Source organism: Felis catus, chromosome C1, assembly GCF_018350175.1.
Source record: "Felis catus isolate Fca126 chromosome C1, F.catus_Fca126_mat1.0, whole genome shotgun sequence".
NCBI lineage: Eukaryota > Metazoa > Chordata > Mammalia > Carnivora > Felidae > Felis > Felis catus.
Genome location: NC_058375.1, coordinates 23662981 through 23684099, shown reverse-complemented (window position 1 = coordinate 23684099; position 21119 = coordinate 23662981). Strand labels below are relative to the sequence as shown.

At 44.5% G+C, this 21119-nt stretch overlaps 1 protein-coding gene across 7 annotated transcripts in view; it reads right to left on the bottom strand.

The window, feature by feature from the left end:
• The window catches only part of ZCCHC17 (zinc finger CCHC-type containing 17), a 61889-nt gene that overhangs the window by 4838 nt on the left and 35932 nt on the right, over positions 1-21119 (bottom strand). For 4 of the 7 annotated variants that reach the window (XM_045035446.1, XM_045035448.1, XM_045035447.1 and 1 more), the window contains exons 6-8: positions 16150-16250; positions 14246-14391; positions 13602-13778 (exon numbers count right to left, since the gene is read on the bottom strand). In XM_045035446.1, coding sequence (XP_044891381.1) covers positions 13602-13778; positions 14246-14391; positions 16150-16250 — 424 coding nt within the window. Of the gene's footprint in view, positions 1-4524; positions 4921-13601; positions 13779-14245; positions 14392-16149; positions 16251-21119 lie in introns of those variants that run through there. The other 3 variants (XM_045035449.1, XM_019836552.3, XM_045035451.1) reach the window with 2 other exon arrangements.

The following is a 21119-nucleotide window of genomic DNA, read 5'->3' as shown; positions in this document are numbered from 1 at the left end:
AGTGGGGGGAGACGGGATGAAGGCAAATGCTTGGAAGATCTTTCAGGGGGTGACAGATCACCTCCTGTGTAGCTATTTACTATGCACGGATTCCATCCTTTCTCTTCTACTCAAAGTCATCGATCCAGGAATTGTCCTCTCTCCTGGATCAATTTCCCCCTCTTTACTGGCTCATTCCCACCAATAAACAAATATGCTATAATAGTCCCATGAAAAAAAAAAAAAACAAAACCTGGGGGGAGGGGTGCCTGAGCAGCTGAGTGGGTTAAACATCCAACCCTTGGGGCGCCTGGGTGGCGCAGTCGGTTAAGCGTCCGACTTCAGCCAGGTCACGATCTCGCGGTCCGTGAGTTCGAGCCCCGCGTCGGGCCCTGGGCTGATGGCTCAGAGCCTGGAGCCTGTTTCCGATTCTGTGTCTCCCTCTCTCTCTGCCCCTCCCCCGTTCATGCTCTGTCTCTCTCTGTCCCAAAAATAAATAAACGTTGAAAAAAAAATTTTTAAATAAAAAATAAAAAAAAAACCATCCAACTCTTGATTTTGGCTCAGGTCTCACAGTTTCTGGGATTGAGCTCCACACTGGGTGCTGCACTGCCACAGCAGGGGTTTTCTCTCTCTTTCTCTCTCTCTCTGCCCTTCCTCTGCTCACGTGCTCTGTCTCTCTCAAAACAAATAAATAAAGTTAAAAAAAAAAAACAACCCAAAAGCCTCCTGGGGCACCTGGGTGGCTCAGTCAGATGGGCGTCCGACTCTTGATTTCGGCTCAGGTTAATTATCTCACGGTCGTGAGATCCAGCCTCAAGTTGGGGCTCAGCACGGAGCCTACTTGGGATTCTCTCTCCCCGCCTCTGCCCCTCCCCCACTTGCTCATGCTCTCTCTAAAAACACAAAAACAAAACAAAAACCTCCTGAACACCTTTAACCACACGGTCATCCTGGCACTCCACTGAAACAGCTCTTGTCCGGGCTACCAACGACCTCCACGTGGCCGAATCCGCGGTCCTCGTTTACTTGACCCGCCAGACGCATCTGACAAACTCCATCTTCCTTAGAACATACTCCTCACTAACTTCCACCACATTCTCTTACTTGTCCGCTAACTTCGCTGGCTGTTCCTGTTCAGTCTCCTTTGCTAGTTCGTCCTCACCTCCATAACCCCTAAAAGTTGGGACACTCCAGTGTTCGAAGACCTGCCCCCTTCCTGGATTTATTCTCCAGGCGATCTCACACATGAACGTAAACACCGTCTGTATGCGCCGACTCCCACATTTATCTCTCTTACCTGGGCCTCTCCTCTGAACTCTACACGACACATGCAACCGCCTACCGTGGGTGGGTCCGCGTGGATACCTGGCCGGGGTCACTACCGCTGCACCCGCCCTCACGCCACCCCTCCAGCTTTCCTCCCCACCGTCGTATGTAGCAACTCAAACCAAACCCCGACTGCTCCCCACTCCCCTACTTACTTCTGCATTCCTTCTCCTCTCAACTCGAATCTCCCAGTTACTCAGTCCAAAACCTCTAGAGCGCTCTTCAACTGGTCTCTTCCCTACCTCACATCCAATCTGTCAACACATTCTGTCAACTCTGCCTTCAAAATACATCCCCACCTCGACTCCCTGCTCACCACCCCCACCGCCTCTCACGGGGACTGGGAATACTGTCTGCTAACGAACGAGCTCGCTGCCCAGTCCCCACACAGCAGCCAGGATGAGTCTCCTCGACGGCAAGCCAGATCACATCGTGTCTCCAGGCAGAGCTCTGACGACACCCGCCTCCCTCTACTAGGACAGCTGCAGTCCTCACGCTCTCCTACGAGGCCCCCCATGACCCGGTTCCCCAAACGTCCTCTCTTCTCCCTCGCTTCACCCTGGCTACTCTGGCCTCCTTACTGTTCTTTAAACATGCCAGGTCATCCCCAGCATCTGGCTACTCTACTGGCTGAAATACTCTTTCCACTTATCGGAGGGGTCTGCCTCCCCTCTTCCTCCAAATACCCACTCTGATGATGCTTTGAGAAAGGCCTGCCCTCACCACTCAGCCTGCGATGGTGAGCCACCTCTCCTCCATCCTCCCATTCCAGCACTCCCTCTCTCTCAGAATCAAATAGGCTTTTCACCACAGCACTTAGCACTACCTGGCATATTGGTATTACTCTGCGTTTGCTTACCAGTTCATTGGCGGTGACCCCCGTTGGAATGCAAGTGCCGTGAAGACAGGGACTTACAGTTTTGTTCACTACTGTCCCTGCAGTGACTAGAACAGAGCTTGGCACACAGAAGCTCTTTTAATGAATGAGGTTAAAGAACAGTTGTGTGTGGGAAGGAACTGGTCAGAGATGATGCTGGGAGGCTGGACAGATTGTGAAGAGTCTCAAACTCAGACTTTGTTCCATAGAAGGGGAATGAATCACTCAAGGCTTTTGAGTAGACCACCCTAGACAGTTCTCTGTGCTCTATCTGAATGGGTCCAGGATTGGCAACGACCTCTCTCTCGCAGATGAGCACAAGAAGTTCTCTGGACAAGAGGACAAAGCCAGCACTGCAGCCAAGGAATGACATTGCTATTTCTGTTCTCCTGGACACAGTACAGCAGAGAGTAATTGCGGTAGCCACATCAAAAGAAAATTATATTCTGGGGATCAAATATAGTTAAATGTCACTATAATTAGCGGGCAGCCTTACCTCAAGGCACATGCTATCTCATAATATCGTACTGATTCAGAAAGATCCACGGTGGCATACAGTTAAGTGAAAGAAGCCAGCAACGTACAGACCGCAGGTTCATGGAAACATTGCCCAGGGTTTTGCAACAAAAACCGCTATTCCTATTTTACCAATCACTTCATATCCCATTTCCATTTTCAACACACAGTTTCCTCTTGTTCTAATGATGCCCAACAAAAATGACTTACAATTTTCAGACACTTGGACAAAAACTGTCATGGTACTGAATGGGTTTATAGGACTAAACCAGTGCATACTAGATGTTTGGACAATGCGTGCATTCAGTGTGTGTATGTGTGCATTTTAATGTTTTTATTATTTGAGAGAGAGACAGAGAGCAAGCAGCGGAGGGAGACACAGAATCGGAAGCAGGCTCCAGGATCTGAGCTGCCAGCACAGAGCCCGACTCAAACCCACAGACCGCGAGATCATGACCTGAGCTGAAGTCGGCCGCTTAACCGACTGAGACACCCAGGCACTCCCCAATGTGTGTATATTTGATAAAACGAGGTGGGGGCCTCCGGGCTGGGAAGCTCTCATACTCCTGTCCCTGTTCCCTTCATTATTACCTACTGGCACAGCAACAGGAGTCAGTCTTTGCTCCAAACTAAGGGCAGGTCTCACTGAGTCAAGGGACCTACAGAGCTACTGAGAGCAGAGATTATGGATCTATCTATTCAAAGGTAGCTAGCGTATGCCTATTATATGCCAGGCATTATGTGGAACAGGTGACATCCTTCCTTTATCCTGGACCACTTTCTGGTTTCCCAACATGCCTAGCACCTTCTCCTGTCTGAGAAGCTTTGCGTTAGACATTCTCTTCACCAGATTGCAAAAAAGACGTGGGACAATGAAGTAGTCTAGTAAAGAAGCAGAGATGAGGGGTGCCTGGGTGGCTCTGTCAGTTAAGTGTCCAACCCTTGATTTCGGCTCAGGTCATGATCTCACAGTTGGTGAGTTAACCCCCCCCCCCCCCCCCCCCCAGCCTTAGGGCTCCATGCTGACAGCAGGGAACCTGCTTGGGATTCTTCTCTTCCCTGTCTCTCTGCCTCTCCCCTGCTTATGCACTCTCTCTCTCATGCTCTCCTTCCCTCCCTCCCTCAAAATAAATAAATAAATAATTAAAAAAAAAAAAAGAAGAAGAAGAAGAAAGAAAAAAAGCAGAGATGAGAACCCAATAGCCTATTTCTGACTTTCTGGTTCCAGTTCTGAGTGGTTCCAACCACTCAGTGGAAGTGTGGTTCCAACCACACTTCATTTCCTGTTGCTGGATTTCTATGGGATCCGAAAACCACCCCTCCTTGGAGTGGGTGCCTGTCCTTCGTCCCCAGAAATACCTTGGGTGCTTATCTTTCTCCTTCTGCTATTGCCGTTGGGTGTAGCTGTCGTGTATAACCTTTATATCATGTGATTTGCCCGTTGCCTAGGCCTTCCACACACTAGGCACTCCCGCTACCCACTAATTTATTCAGCAGCATGGACTGCTAAAGGCATTTCCCTTCAGGTGACTCCACTTGGTCCCACATTTGGTTCCCAGAGCCATCTAGTCTGCGACAGGTATCTGAATCTGCCCCTGTCACACCCCCAAAACTTGCATCGCAAGTAGAAGTGTTCGCTGGTAAGGAAAGTCAATCTCCTGTTGGAATCAAAGGTTTGGAGGGTAGGGGAGCCTGGCTGGCGCTTGTGACGTCCAATCTTGGGGCTGTGAGTTGGAACCCCACGTTGGTTTTAGAGATTACTTAAGGACATTTTTAAAAGTATTAAAAAAAAAAAAGATCTAGAAGGTAAAAGGAAACAGACAGGAGGCCTAGAATCTTGATTTATGCTTGTGAACAGAAAGAAATAGATCCACATGAGAAAACAGATCGATAGATAACGTCAAATGGTTGCTAAGGGGTAGCTGGTAACAGAGCAAAACTAGCAAAAAAGTGACCTTACGAGTCCTGATAAGTCGAGCTCCTAGCAACACACAATGACATGTATAAGGCACTCAATACGTATTTGCTGAGTAAATAAAGAGAGCGCTAACTGAATTAGTGGTTGACGTGCAGGACATAAAAAAGAACACAGGGTGTGCAATCCAAAGGCCTGGTTCTTACTGTAGGTCCATCTCTGGTAGCCGTGTGCTTTAGGGGAGACAGCTTCTCTTCCTCTCCATTTTCCATGTAAAATGGAACCGTAGTACCTACTCTGGCCACTTCACAGGAGTGATAAGGATAAAACAAAATAAAAAACATGAGGATATTTTATAAACTGTCAGCCCTAAAGAAATACAAAGCATAAAAGATAATGAAGGGATTAACAAGGAGGTGAAAAGACAACACTAGATGAGATCTTCGTAGAAACGGGTGGGGGGAGTTTTCACAGTTTCAATTCTCTAGAGCACTTTTTAATCAAAAATGACTGATGAAGTTAGAAGTTCAAATACACAAAGGTACTTGAAAAAATAACGAGATATGATGATTATTACTGTCATTGTTCATCAGACCATTTCTCTACTAAGTGAGGTGGAGGGTAGGATAATGGGTTGACTAACCAGGTCATAAAGAGCCTCACACCTAGCTGATCCTTAATAACTGTTTTTGATGAAATGAAATACACATTTCGAAGCAGCTTTAGAAACAAAGCAAAAACTTGGGAATGCAAGCTGGTGCAGCCACTCTGGAAACCAGTATGGAGGTTCCTCAAAAAAACTAAAAATAGAACTAACTACCCTATGACCCAACAATTGCACTGCTAGGCATTTATCCACGGGATACAGGAGTGCTGTTTCGAAGGGACACGTGCACCCCCATGTTTATAGCAGCACTATCAACAATAGCCAAAGTATGGAAAGAGCCCGAATGTCCATTGATGAATGAGTGGATAAAGAAGATATGGTGTGTGTGTGTGTGTGTGTGTGTATATATATATATAATATATATATATATATATATTATATATATATATATATATAATGGAGTATTGCTTGGCAATCAAAAAGAATGAAATGTTGCCATTGGCAACTATGTGGATGGAACTGGAGGGTATTAGGCTAAGTGAAATTCGTCAGTCAGAGAAAGACAAAAATCATATGACTTCACTCACATGAGGACTTTAAGAGACAAAACAGATGAACGTAAGGGAAGGGAAACAAAAATAATATAAAAACAGGGAGGGGGACCAAACAGAAGAGACTCATAAATATGGAGAACAAACTGAGGGTTGCTGGAGGGGTGGTGGGAGGGGGGATGGGCTAAATGGGTAAGGGGCACTAAGGACTCTACTCCTGAAATCATTGTTGCACTATATGCTAACTAATTTGGATGTAAATTAAAAAAAAAAAAAAAAAAAAAAAAAAAGAAACAGAGCAAAAACTAATTGTACCAGATGTATTAAACAATGCAAAACAACTTAACCAAAGACCCACAGAAGTGAAACAGCCACAGAACCACTTTAGGAATCTGACAATATCATTTACACACTAAAAGGTTAAAAGAGAAAGAACAATCCTTGGAACACAGAAGTAGAATCGCAGTCAAATATCAAGCTCTATTAAAGAAGTTAAATGACCTGTTTGTAGACATGTTCTTAAATGCAGAAAATCCTAAAGATTCCATGAAACAACTGTTAGAACTAATAATGAATTCAGCAAAGTTGCAGAAATACAAAATCAACACCCAAAAATCAGTTGCATTTCTATACACTAACAATGAGCAATCCAAAATGGAAATTAAGAAAACAATTTCACTGACGATAGCATCAAAAAGAATAAACTTAACCAAGGAGGCAAAAAGACCTATAACCTGAAAAGTACAAAATGCTGCTGAAAGAAATTAAGAACACCACAAATAAATGGAAAAACACCCATGTTCATGGATTGGGAGACTTAACATGGTTAAGATGTCAATACTACACAAAGCGATCCACAGATCTGATGCAACCCTATCAAAATCCCAGTAACATTTTTCGTAGAAATAAAAAAATCCGTCCTAATGTTCATATGGAATCTCAAGCGATCACAAATAGTCAAAATAATCTTGAAAAAGAAGAACCAAGTTGGGGGACTGACCTATCCTGATTCCAAAACTTACCACAAAGTTAGAGTAATGAAAATCATGTGGCACTAGCCTAAAGACAGACATACAGACCCATGGAATAGTGTAGAGAGCCAGAACTAAATAAACCCTCACATATACAGTTAAATGATTTTCAACGATGATGCCAAGATAAATCAATGGGGAAAGGATAGTCTTTTCAAAAACTGGTGCTGGGAAAATTGGAGATGCACATGCAAAAAAAAAAAAAAAATGAATTTGGAGCCACACCATATACCAAAAAACCCTCAAGATGGATCAAAGACCTAAATAAATGTATGAGTTAAAACTATAAAACTCTTAGAAGAAAACGGAGAAGAAAAGCTTCGTAACACTGGCTTTGACAGTGGTTTCTTGAGTGTGACACCAAAAGCACGTGACACGAAAGGAAAAAATATGAATGCTGGGCTTCATCAGATAAAAATTTTTGTGCATCAAAACATAATCACAGGGTGCCTGGGTGGCTCAGTCAGTTAAGCGTCCAACTCTGATTTTGGCTCAGGTCATGATCTCCTGGTTCAGTTCGTGAGATTTTACTCCGCACCTGCTTGAGATTCTCTGTCTCTCCCTCTCTCTCTGCCCCTCTCTGCCCCTCTTTCTCTCTCAAAATAAACACGCACAAAATCATGTGAATGTACTTAACACTGTCACAAAAAACCATACACTTAAAAGTGACTAACATGGGAAGTTTGAAGTGTGTTTTCACCACAAGTTTTTTTTAAACGTAAATATGGAATAAAAACAGGACACTATCAATAGAATGAAAATGCAATTCAGATAATGAAAGAAGTATTTGTAAGAAGTCCTGTATCTAATCAGGGATTGATATCCAGAAAATGTAACAAACTCCCTGAACCTAGTCTCTGACCACAAAGCCTCTATTCTGAAGCACCAGCTACTCATGGCTGACATGCACTGGGCTGTGCTGTATGCCGCCCTCTGTGCTCAGAGTTTTACATGCATTACCTCATCCTAACAACCTTATGAAGGAGATGCTTATTATTCCCATAGCGGGGCACATGGGTGGCTCAGTCGGTTAAGCATGGACTTTGGATCAGGTCATGAACTCACAGCTTGTTGAGTTCAAGCCCTGCCTCCAGCTCTGTGCTGACAGCCCAGAGCCTGGAGTCTGCTTCATATTCTGTGTCTCCGTCTCTCTCTTCCTCTCCCTTGCTCGTGCTCTCTCTCTCTCTCTCTCAAAAATAAACATTAAAAACAAACAGTGTTCAGAGAAGGTTAGTAGTAATTAGTCTAAGTTCCACAGTGAGAACGTGGCTAAGCTAAGATTGGAACCTGGGCAATCTGTCTCACAGCCCAGGTTCTAAAGTGCCACTCTTTACTGCCTCCACAAATCCCTCCACATTCACCTGATATTGTATAGCACTGCAAACGAGCATCATGAGACCATGTGACAAAAATGGAAAGATGCTTATGGCAAAGTAAAAAGAGCAGGAAACAAAACTGTACATACATGTTTATTACATGTAGGTAAAACAGGCATCTGAAAACAGAAGCAGTGTGCCACAATAATACATATTCTGGGGGTGCCTGGGTGGCTCAGTCCACTGAGCGACTGACTCTCGATTTCGACCTCATGATTTGTGAGGTCGAGCCCCACGTCGGGCTCTGTGCTGGTAGCGTGGAGCCTGCTTGGGATTCTCTCCCCCTCTCTCTGACCCTCCCCCGCTCATGCATGCACACCTTTCTCTCAAAATAAATAAACTTAAAAAAAAAAAATTTTTTTTAAATATAAATTCTGGCAAAGGAGTGTGGTTATGGGTTGCCTTTCTTTTCTTTTGTTGTACATTTCATATTCTTATCTGTACACGTAATATTCTTATTGCAACATTAAGAATAATGTTATAAAATAGTGGAAACTTCCTTTTCCCTCTTTTTATAAATTTTTTTTTTAATTTATTTTTGAGACAGAGAGAGACAGAGCATGAGCAGGGGAGGGGCAGAGAGAGAGGGAGACACAGAATCTGAAGCAGGCTCCAGGCTCTGAGTTGTCAGCACAGAGCCCGACGCGGGGCTCGAACTCATGGACTGTGAGATCATGACTTGAACTGAAGTCGGATGCTTAACCAACTTAGCCACCCAGGCGCCCCCCGCCCTTTTCCCTCTTTAAATCAAGTCCTCAGACCTCTGTGAAGAAGGCTCTAGAAACACTAGCATGAAAAACAAAGCTATGTAAGGCCAAGCCCTGCGTTAAAAAATCAGCAATACTGCAGACAGGATGGGTCTGGGGTTGCCTCTGTGAGGGAGCAAGGCTAAACGTGGCAGTGCTGAAGGTTTGCAGAGGCTCCGAGAAGACAGTGCTGCAAGCAGGGGCTTTTGTAAGTTTCTATTTCTTTGGTTCACAGGAGAACAGTACCAAACAGAAAAATATCTCCACAGTTCTAAATCAGGGTTTTCCAAGTGCCAGTCATTCCTACAATATGACCACAATTTTTATTCCATGTGTTTACAAACTGCTAATTTTTTACTTAAAATTTTAAAATTTTATTACTTTTCTTTTTACTTTAAGAAGCTTTACTTTAAAAACAACAACAACAGGGGCGCCTGGGTGGCGCAGTAGGTTAAGCGTCTGACTTCAGCCAGGTCATGATCTCGCGGTCCGTGAGTTCGAGCCCCGCGTCAGGCTCTGGGCTGATGGCTCGGAGCCTGGAGCCTGTTTCCGATTCTGTGTCTCCCTCTCTCTCTGCCCCTCCCCCGTTCATGCTCTGTCTCTCTCTGTCCCAAAAATAAATAATAAAAAACGTTGAAAAAAAAATTAAAACAACAACAACAAAAAAGTTTTACTTAGAAGGGAAACTTTATAACAATAACTATAAATAGAAAGCCTGCATCCCTTGCTGTAAGTAGAAGGGAACTATAAAAATAAATACATAGGGGCATCTGGGTGGCTCAGTCAGTTAAGCATCTTGACTCTTGATTTCAGCTCAGGTCATGATCTTACGGGGTCGTGAGATCCAGCCCCATATCTGGTTCTGGGCTGGTGGTGCAGAGTCTGCTTGGGATTCTGTCTCCTCTCTGCCCTTCCCCCGCTCGTGCACATTTTCTCTCAAAATAAAAATACATCAAGAGACGAAACAATGCTTTAGCTAGATATAATTCACTGCCTGCTAAAAGCAGTAGCTGTGGGGTTAGACAGTTTGCTTTCAAGGAGGCAGTTTGGATTTTATTTTAAGTACAGTGGAAAATCACTGAAAGATTTTAAGTAGGAAGACACATGGTCTGATTGGATATCTTAACAACCCTCTCTTGGAAGTTTTTTAAAAATGAGAAAAAAATGAGAAAAGACAGAAGAACTGAACTGAACAACACCATCATCTACTTTTACCTAAATGACAATCCCCAAATGCTACACCCTGATGGAACCCTTGTGCACTACCGGTAGGAATGTGAAATGATACAGTCACTGTGAAAAACCGTACGGTGGTTCCTTAAAAAAAAAAAAAAAAAAAAAAAAAAAAAAAAAAAAAATCTAAACAGAATTACCCACTAATCCTGCAACTCCAATTCTGGGTATATACCCAAAGGAACTGAAAGCAGGCCTTGAAGAAATACCCGTACAACTATGTTCATAGCAGCATTATTCACAATAGCCAAACAGTAGAAGCAACCCAAAGTCAGTAACAAAATGAATAGATAAACAAAATGTAGTATATATACACGATGAAATATTATTCAGTCTTAAAACGTAAGGAAAGTGACCCATGCTATAACATGGATGATCCCTCAGGAAAATTTATTAAGTCAAATAAGCCAGTCACAAAAAGACACGTACTGTGTTATTGCACTTACCTGAGGCACCTACGGTAGTCTAACTCTTAGGGACAGAAAGTGCTATGGAATTGTATGACATTTCTGGACATAAGAGACTCCATTTTGAAGCTCTTTTTTCCTTCCCAAACTGATGAACGCTCGAACTGGGACAGAACGTCAATTGTCTTACAGGCGGTTGCTCATAAAATTTCAACACGGCAACTGGTATTCGGATCATATGAGGACAGTAAAGTTAATTAATACATACCAGGGCCAGTTTCGTTTGATAGCGCAAGTCAAATAATCAATAAGAGAGTCATCAGAAGTGGCTCAAGCGGTCAACCCCCAACTAGCTGGGGCTTTCTTTTCTTCTCTTCTTTACCTAAATCATGTAATTACCCCATTTCCATCTCTCTCATAAAAAACCCTGCTTTCCCTAGATGAGGGGGACACTTCTCTGGTTATTCCAAAACCTGTGCTCCCCAGATTGCAATTCTGAGACCCCAAATAGAGGATTTTGCTCTTTTTCAGTTTTGCCCCTTTTCTCAGTTGACAACAGAACGGTGGTTCCCAGGTGCCGGGCGGGGAGAATGAGGAGTTAGCGTTTAATGGGTACAGAGTCTCAGCTGTGCAAAATGAATGGTTCTGGAGACGGGTGCCGGTGAGGACAACCCAACCATCTGCACTTAATGCCAAAGAACTGTACGCTTAAACATGGCTAAGGCGGTGGGCGCCTGGCGGGCAAAGTGGCAAGAGCATGTGACTCTTGATCTCGGGGTCCTGAGTTCGAGCCCCACACTGGGTGTAGAGATTACTTAATAAAACTTAAAAAAAAAAAAAAAAAAGTTTTTTAAATGGTGAAGATGGTAAAATTTATGTAATGGATATTTTACCACAATTTAAAGAAAACAACATTAACACCAAATCCAAAGGCTGCAGATTTTGCCTTGAGGAACTCGGTGAGTGGTGATCTATTCACGGAGATAGGGCAGAATGTGGAAAGAGCAGCTCTGGGTAGAAAATACAAGAGTTTTGGGGTGGGGCGCCTGGGCGGCTCAGTCGTTAAGCACCTGACTTCGACTCAGGTCACAATCTCACGGTTCCTGAGCTGGAGTCCCACATCAGGTGAGCACGAGCCCCACTTCGGGTGAGTATGAGCCCTGTTTCGGATGAGCTTGAGCCCTGCTTTGGGTGAGCCCGGCTTCTCTCTCTCTTTTTCTCTGCCCCTTGTGGGACTGTCTCTCTCTCTCTGCCCCTTGCTCACTTGTGCCCCACCCCCCAAAATAAATAAAAAAAGAGTTTTGGGGTATGTTAAGCCTGATGCAAACTTGACAATTAGATGGAGATGTTAAGTGGGCAGTTAAATTTCTTTTTAAGTGTATTTATTCTGAGAGAAAGAGGAAGAGGGTAGGAGAGGGGCAGAGGGAGATGGAGAGAGAGAATCCCAAGCAGGATCCGCTGTCAGCACAGAGCCTGATGTGGGGCTCGGACCCATGAACCATGAGATCATGTCCTGAGCTGAAATTAAGAGTCTACGCTTAATTGACTGAGCTGCCCAGATGGCCCTAGACAGCTGGATTTCCAAATGTGAACTTCCAAAGAAGAAGTCAGGGACAGAATTACAGATCTAGACAAAAATAAGGATGCAAATACTTAATTGGGGATTATTAGCATATAAATAGGATTCAAAACCACAGGATGGGGTGAGATTACCCAGAGAGGAGGTAGAGAATAGAAGAGGGAGTAACAAGACAACCTTGGAGCACCCCATTATTGAGAGTGAAAGCACAGGGCAAAAAAGCATAATAATGAAAAGAATCAAGCAGTGAGGGAAATAAGGAGACGCTTAAAAAAAAATCAGATGTCTAGACCTAAGCCTGGGAACTTGGAACTAAGAGGCGAAGGGCAAATAAAATCTCCCTAGGCTGTGAGAGCCGGGAGGGAATGCACACGTGGCAGAGGCAGCGGGAGAAAGGAGAACTGAATATTTGGAAGGTGCCACCAACAGGACTTGGTGACTGACTAGATGTGGGATGGAAAGGAGAGGAAATTAAATGACACGGTGGTTTCTTTTTGGCAGGTTACTGCTGTCATTAAAACAAGTAATACAAGGGGCGCCTGGGTGGCTCAGTCGGCTGAGCGTCCGACTTCGGCTCAGGTCACGATCTTGCAGTTCGTGGGTTCGAGCCCCGCGTCGGGCTCTGTGCTGACAGCTCAGAGCCTGGAGCCTGTTTCAGATTCTCAGTCTCCCTCTCTCTCTGACTCTCCCCCGTTCATGCTCTGTCTCTCTCTGTCTCAAAAATAAATAAAAACGTTAAAAAAAAAATTAAAAAAAAAAAACAAGTAATACAAGATGGAAGGACAGAAACAAGGGATTTGGGTTGTTTCTATAGTGGTGGATCGTGTGTGTGTGTGCGCGCGCGTGTGTAGGGAGGAGGGCCGAAGAAGAATGTTAGTCATGACAGCCAACATTAATTGAGCACCTGTCAGTGCTATCTATCTATTTTGGAGAGCTGGGGCATCCGTTTGCAAAGGACACTGTCATCAAGGAGCACAAAAATCCTACGTTGAAAATTAAGGAAGTGAAGTTAGCCCAAAGCCACACAGGTGGTATGCAGCACAGAGGGCCTCAAACCTGGGTCTGATGGACTCTGAGCCCAAGTTTGAGCTACCCATGGGATAGTAGTTAGGGATGCGGGAGTCATCAAGGCAGTTAAAGTCTTAGGAGGGATGTGATCACCCATGGAGAAAATATGCAGGTCAGTGAATTATATTATTCATACACTTGACTAACTCTTACAATGGTACAATAGACCTTTTCCTCACCTACAAAAAGGAAGTAATACCTAATTTGTAAGTAATGCCACTGAGGGCAGTTTTTGTATTCTTAGGGTTGTATTAGCTGGAACAAAAAGACCACTCCACAAAAGCTTGCTGAAGCTGTGAAAAACCAAAACCAAAACCAAAACCAAAACCCAATAACTGGCCACAATTAGAAAATTATTAAACAATATGAGAACAACTATTTCCTTACCAAATTATAGCATAGTTTTTTTTCGTTCCCTCTCTGTGTGGCATTCGACAAATGAACTGGTTCTTCCTGCACCACAATAGTGTCTGTTTTATGAATTGTTCTGTGGTAAGTAGTACATGGGAGACAGCACTCAGTGAGACAGGACCTCTTACCTACCACTGAAAGGTTAAGTAGGATCTGGAAAGACAATGTGATACAATGTATCAAGAGCCTCAAGGCCTTAACTCAGTAATCTTATTTAGGAATTCATCCAAAGAAAACATTAAGAGATGTGGCCAAAGGTTTAGGTGAGAAGTAATAAAATATCCAACCATAGAAAAATTATTAAATAAGCCATCATACAGACATAGGGTAGAGCACCATATGTGGCTCTCAAATCAAGTTTTTGAAGAACACTTAAAAATACGAGAAAATGATTTTGATAAGTATAATGAAAAAAGTAGAATATAAACTAGACTGAGTACGACCATCATTCTGTATTTAAATGTAGATGTAGCTATCTATTTATCATTACCCAGCAAAAAGATTACAGGAGATCATAATATTCCTTATGTTTTCCGGGATTTCTAAAATTTCCGCAGAAGGTACATTTTCACTTTACAACTCAAAAATGTATGGTAAATAAAATGAAAGACAGCACTCACCTTCTTTCTTTTTCTAGAAGAATTCCTCGTGGGGTCAGGCTTCTCAAACTCTGCTGACTTTGCCTCTTCCTTCTCCTCTTCCTCATCTGGTATCAGAGAATATTTGGTCCCTCCTGGCTGCATAAAACAATCCTTTGCAAAGTGGCCTGCAGAGGAGAGGCAGAAGAGGTAAGGAGGGGAGAAGCAGCCTCTCCGCTCGGCCTGTGCACCTTCCCCAGAGGCTCCTGAAAGGGGCTAGCTGGTCCAGGAGGTAGGACTGAGTTCGCTCAGAGCGGCTGCTGGGTTCAGAGCAGATTTTTCTGGCACCTCGAGATGGCATCGCTCACGCAGCCAGACTCAGGCCAGCATCTGGTCCTAGAGCCGGGGGAACCACTGGCACTCCTGTGGACGTGGCAAAGGAGATGAGGAAGCAGGTCTGTGCTTCCTTCCACTAGCAATGGGGCTTATTTTTGAAGATCTATTTGGAACTTACTCCTGACATCCAAAGGCTGCTCCAGAGAGAATGCTTAGCAGAGGGGGCTGAGTGGCAGGCCAAGCCCTGCAGGAAGACAGCTCTTAGGCAGCCGGCAGGAAGGTGGCATTCGCCTCCGAGCTAACACACTGAGACAGGCAGTCGCCTGGGGGCACTCAACATCCAGCCGGTCAGGTCTGGCAAGGGCCTTAGAGATCATCAAATCCAACACCGCATGTGCAGAGGATATAAAGGCCCAGAGTAGAGAAGTAGCTCAACGTCACAAAGAGAGCAGCGGAGCTAAAAGTTACCCCAGGTTCCTGCCTCCCTGCGCTGTGCTCTTCTGGCTGCACCGAGACCGACCACCTTGGGTCTCTGCTGACTGGGCCCAATTCCGCGTGTTATATTCTCTGCCCCACGTAACACCTGGAGGACGCAAGCCGGAGGTAAGAGAACCCCACTCCCCCGGAGCCTAATGTGCTGTCAGGGGGCCCTTTAACAGCTGCCACGGAGCTGGTTTTGTCCAAGCTTGCTACAGACCCTGTTTCGGGGGCACAGATGATCCCATGAGATCATCAAAAAGCTCTGTGTCAACTACTTTGCAACTCAATCCAGAAGCTGGATGGTGCCTGCAAGGGGAAAACAGCATTAAGTTTTCCAAATATCTAGACTGTTCCCACAATTCCCCTGAGGAGGTATTCTTTCAATGTCATTTTTCCCTTCCTCCCTGTACATTAATGGTAAGTAGGGGCTTAAGCCCCACCACAACAATCGGGGCGCAAATCTGCTATAGAAAATTCAAGAGAGAAGGGTAAAAGGCAGGCAAGGGAGATGGGGTGACAAATTGAGGTCACTCTGAAATGAGATGCCGGCAGTCCCACTCATGATAGCTCCGGAGAGGGAAGTCAGGCTGAGTGAGCTCTTTAACACCTGAGTAAGACTAGAAGAAACCTGAGGAGGCAGCTCCAAGGAAGAGGCCAGCCTGTGTTCTTTATTACTCAAAGGGTACTGTATTTGGAAGTCTGAAGTTAAAGAGATAAAGAGGGGAGCAAGAAAGGGTTTGACTTGGATCCTTGAGGAATATATTTCCAAGTCACTTCGTTTCTGCAGAATAATAATGCTCCTTGGAGGTAAAACTTTACGGTGCTCACCATAATCCAACACTCTCCCCACTCCTGGCGTAGTACATGTGGACCTTGCCTGGACAGGGCATCAGCCGTGAAGAGGGGGAGCGGGGTGACAGTATAGTATTTAGCGGGGCCAGCATTCCGAAAAGGAAACAGGAAGAGCACGAACTCTGGTGAGAGTCTAGTAGGAATAACAGCAGGAGCAGGTGAGGCCATCGCCAGACTAAAAAGCAGGGCGAGCCACACGCAAACCAGGCGGCCTCCCGCATCCAGTAAGGGGCCATCACAGGGAGAGGAGGACTGGCACGGCAGAGGCTTCACCTTACCTTTACAGCCACACTTCTTGCAGGTGGTGTTGAGGACAGCCTCGAGGGTGATCTTCTGCCCAGTGTAATCCTGGAAGGACCGCCTCCGCCTCTCTTCCTGCCTGTAACGAAAAGGACACTGACTGACGGCCCTCTTAAGAGATGTGCCAGAGATACTAGAAGGTAATGCCGTATACTGGTTTTTTGTTTTGTTTTTTGGCAGGTAGAAGGAAAAAAGAAGGAAAGCGTCGTGCATGAGGAGACAAGCAGTGAAAGCAGCGCCATGAAACAGATGATTTTTTTCATTCAGGACAGGCTCTGAATTAATAATTATGAATGAGACAACTTCAGCTCACCGAAGCACAGAGGATAAAGCTGTGATTACTCACCTCACTAAGCCCCCTATAACCCTGACAAGGTCACTCCTGGGGTTTAAAAGACCTCCAAAGGCTTCCTAAAAAATCAGGTCCAAATCCCTTACTTTGGTGCTTGAGGCCTTTCCCAGTCTGGCTCTAACCTGCTTCTCTGGCCCCTTCTTTACTTGTACGAGATGCTCTAGCCAAACAGGTTTAGTTTGCCTTCTCCAGATGGTTCGCTGCCCTCACCTGGGCAGTTCCCTCCCCCTGAAATGCTGCCTCCCCTCTCTCCTCCCACCTCGCCACCCCCAAACATCTCAAGGCTCAGTCAATGACCATCTCTCCTTGTATCAGGTCTTCTCCAGAGCCCTCAGCCAGAATTCATCTCTTTGTTCACATTCCTGTAGCGCTTCTTAAAAGTTCTAAAGGTACTACTAAGGTATATGTGCAAAAAGGTGTTCATAAGCATACAGCTTGACCGGCTTTCACGATCTGAACACACCCAGGAAACCAGGATTCAGACAAGGAAACAGAAGGTGGCCAGCACCTCCAAAGCCCCGCTAGTCACCATGCCTTCCCCCAAGGGTAACCGCTACTCTCATTTCTAACAGCATAGTTTCATGGATTTTTGTAAATTATGTGAAGGGAATCCTAGAGTACGGACGCTTCTCTGTTTGGCTTCTTTCACTTGTTTGGGAGATTCACCTGTATTGCTGTGTGCACTTAGGCGTCACCAATTCTCACTGCTGCAAAGTATTTAGCTGTCGAGAGGTATCTGAGTAGTCTCTATCAGGAACAGTGCTTCTGTGAACTTTCTAGCACGTCTTTCAGTGAACAGATATATACGCATTTCTGTTGGGAAATGCCTCCTTCCAGGGAGCAGAGGAACAGTACACTGGGCTGTAGGGCATCAGCCGTAGCAGACACTGCCGGCCGGTTTTCCGTGGCGTTTACCAATTACACTCCTACCAGCTGTCATGGCTTTCTTTGGCCTTTACTGTAACACACAGTACCTGCACAGAGTGGGTACTCAGGAATGTTCGATCGCAGAGTGTTACCCTTGATCACTCTTTCTTTCAAACTCAAACTGTAGTCAAACACACTTCAGTCCCATCACACATCACACTTTATAGTCTGATGCCCTGACGTTTCTTCTCTGGACTGTGAGCCCCTTCTACAACACCTTACTTGTCTTTGTTCTCCCAGCACCTTAGCCCAAGGCTTAGCAAGCGACCACATCAATGGGTGAATGCTGAAATTTCTGTGGTCTTGACCCCAAATGTTTTTTCTTTACCTAAACCTCTTTAACTTTGAACACTGACTTCACCTAAGCTTTTCCAACTATTCTCCAGGTCTCTAGAGAGTCCAGCAAAACCAGAAATATTTTGCCAAAAACACCCCCTCACCCAGAGAAATGCAGGATGACCATATCAAAGCAGAACAAAACTGCCCACCTCACATATTTTAGTTCACAGTTTCATGGGATACGCAGGCTCAAGAGAGGAAACAGAAAAGACCGAGATACTCCGTATTCTGTCCTGGTCATTCTTCAGTTCAGCTCACATACATCTTCTCTAACATGTTCCCTGCTACCACAGGCAGAGTTAATGACTCTTCTGTGCTCCCACACCGGTTTACTCTCTGATCATTTTGTTACATTTGTTTACATTTTGGCTCACCCTCCTACCCCGAGCAGGACTTCAAAGATAAAGTCCATGTCTGACTTTTCCCGATATCTGAACAGCAAGCATGTTCTCTAGCATACCGCTGTCCCACAGAATGCAATGATGGACAAGTTCTCCAAGTTTATGTCTGTACTGCTGACTAATATTTATCTCTGTGGCTACTGAGCACTTAAAATGTGGTTAGTGTAACTGACGAATTAGATACTAAATTTTATTTAATTTTAACTTACATTTAAATAACCATACGTAACTTAGTGGCTACCTAGTGGGACAGTGCAGACAAGCGTCATAAGTTCTGAAAATGTCTGCTCAAATCCCCAGCTTTTGCCCTAGGATAATCTTACTCAAAGAACAGGGGGTTACTGTCTAGCATGGGTCATGGGAGAGGGTCCTTTCAAAGAGTAAAGCTTGAGTTACAGAAACCAAGGTGAGGGGGACACCTGGCTGGCTTCGTGGGTGGAGCATGTGACTCTTGAGCTCGGGGTTGTGAGTTCAAGCCCCATGCTGGGTGTGGGGATTACTTAAAAAAATAAAATCTTTAAAAAAACAAAAACAAAAACGGGTGCCCGGGTGGCTCAGTTGGTTGAGTGTCATGACTTCAGTCATGATCTCATGGTTCATAAGTTTGAGCCCCACATCAAGATCTCTACGCAGATCTCCATGCAAGATCTCAGCACAGAGCCTGCTTTGGAAGCTCTGCCTCCCCTGCCCTTCCCCACTCACACTTTCTGTCTCAAAAATGGATAAACACTTATTTAAAAAAAAAAAAAAAAAAAGGTGAGGTGAGCAGAGAGAGAAATGGGAGTTACTTGTCAAGAGGCATAAAGTTTCAGTTAAACAAGATGAACTAAGTTCTAGAGCCCTGCTGTACAACACCGTACCTAGTAAACAATACCATAAGTACACTTAAGATTTTGTTAAGAGGGTAGATCTCATGGTAAGTATTCTTCCCACAATAAAACTCATTTTTCTTAAAAACCAGGGCAGGATCTTGGGGACATAACTTGAGAAAGTCACACACTTCATGGCATTCAGATGTCCTTATCTGCGGAGCTGAGTTTCAAGTGATTATGAGCTGCAGCTTAAACAAATCCTCATTATAATCAATTCCAATATTCTGTGGGTCCTAACATACTACAAGCCAAACGTAAGTCCCACTTAATACTCAATTCAACAAACGTGTCATTTACCACATCTCCCTTTCTGTGCTCACTGTCATGGCGCTGCTTCCGGCTTCTAACTACATCACATCTAAATGGTAATAATCCCCTCACGGGTCTCCCTGCCTCCAAGTTTCCTCCTCCAATCCATCCAGTGCACATAGTTGAATTAAACTTTCTTTTTTTCAGTTCAACGATTAAGTGGTAGGCATCGGTGCGAGTACTAGGGATATGAGTAAGTACGTTAAAATGACAGAACATGGTCCTTCTCCTCAAGGAGCTAACAGACTAGCAGCAGAGGGAGACATACACACGGGTAACTACAGTGGTGAACCATAAATACTCTTTTTTTTTTTAAGTTTATTTATTTATTTTGAGAGAGAGAGAAAGCATGAGCGGAGGGGCAGAGAGGAAGAGAGAGAGAGAGAGAGAGAGAGAGAGAGAGAGAGAGAGAATATCTCAAGTAGGTTCTGCACGGTCAGTGCGGAGTCCCACGCGGGGCTCAAACTCACAAACCGTGTGATCACGACCTGAGCCAAAATCAAGAGTCAGATGCTTAACAGACTGACCCACGCAGCTGTCCCCCATAAATACTCCTCTAAAAGACTATGCTATACTGGCTAAACCTAACTGGAAACTGTCTTTCACCCTTTCCACTTACAGATTCACTTTAACACTCTGGGACTGAAGGGACGAAATGTAAGACATATATTGATGAAAAACAAAAGGCAGCTGACAGACTGGGTGGCTGGAGACAGCATGAGGACATTGAGCATAAGAAGGCAAGGTCAGAGAATGGGACATGAGGGGAGATTAATCTGATCAGGTGCCTCTACTCCTCCTCAAAGGCTTTAAGAAAATTAATACTACTCTTTGGCTGATAGTCAAGTCAAAGCTCTCTACAATCTGACCCCAACATACCTTTCAAGCCCTACATTCTAGACCTTGACCACATCCCCCTCTTTTTTTTAAATTTACATCCAAATTAGTTAGCATATAGTGCAACAATGATTTCAGGAGTAGATTCCTTAGTGCCCCTCACCCATTTAGCCCATCCCCCCCCACAATCCCTCCAGTAACCCTCTGTTTGTTCTCCATATTTGAGAGTCTCTTTGTCCCCCTCCGCTTCTATATTATTTTTGCTTCCCTTCCCTTATGTTCATCTGTTCTGTGTCTTAAAGTCCTCATATGAGTAAAGTCATATGATATTTGTCTTTCTCTGACTAATTTTGCTTAGCATAATACACTCTAGCTCCATCCATGTAGTTGCAAATGGCAAGATTTCATTCTTTTTGATTGCTGAGTAATACTCCATTGTGTGTGTGTGTGTGTGTGTGTGTGTGTCTGTGTGTGTGTGTGTATCACATATATCCATATATATCCACATATATCCATCAATGCACATTTGGACTCTTTCCATACTTTGGCTATTGTCGATAGTGCTGCTATAAACATTGGGGTGCACGTGTCCCTTCAAAACAGCACACCTGTATCCCATGGATAAATGCCTAGTAGTGCAATTGCTGGGTCGTAGGGTAGTTCTATTTTTAATCTTTTGAGGAACCTCCATACTGCTTCCAGAGTGGCTGGACCCCCCTCTTTTCTTAAACAAGACTCCTAATTGTGCCCTGTGTTTTCCTGTCTCATGCCTTTCCTTAACCCCTTTCTTCTATATGGAATAGCACTCCCTTCCCTGCTGCCTGACAAAATTGTATCCATTCTTCTAGACCTAGCTCAAATGCAACCTCTCTTCTAACCATCAGGGACTGAAACTAACTTGTCCTCTTTAA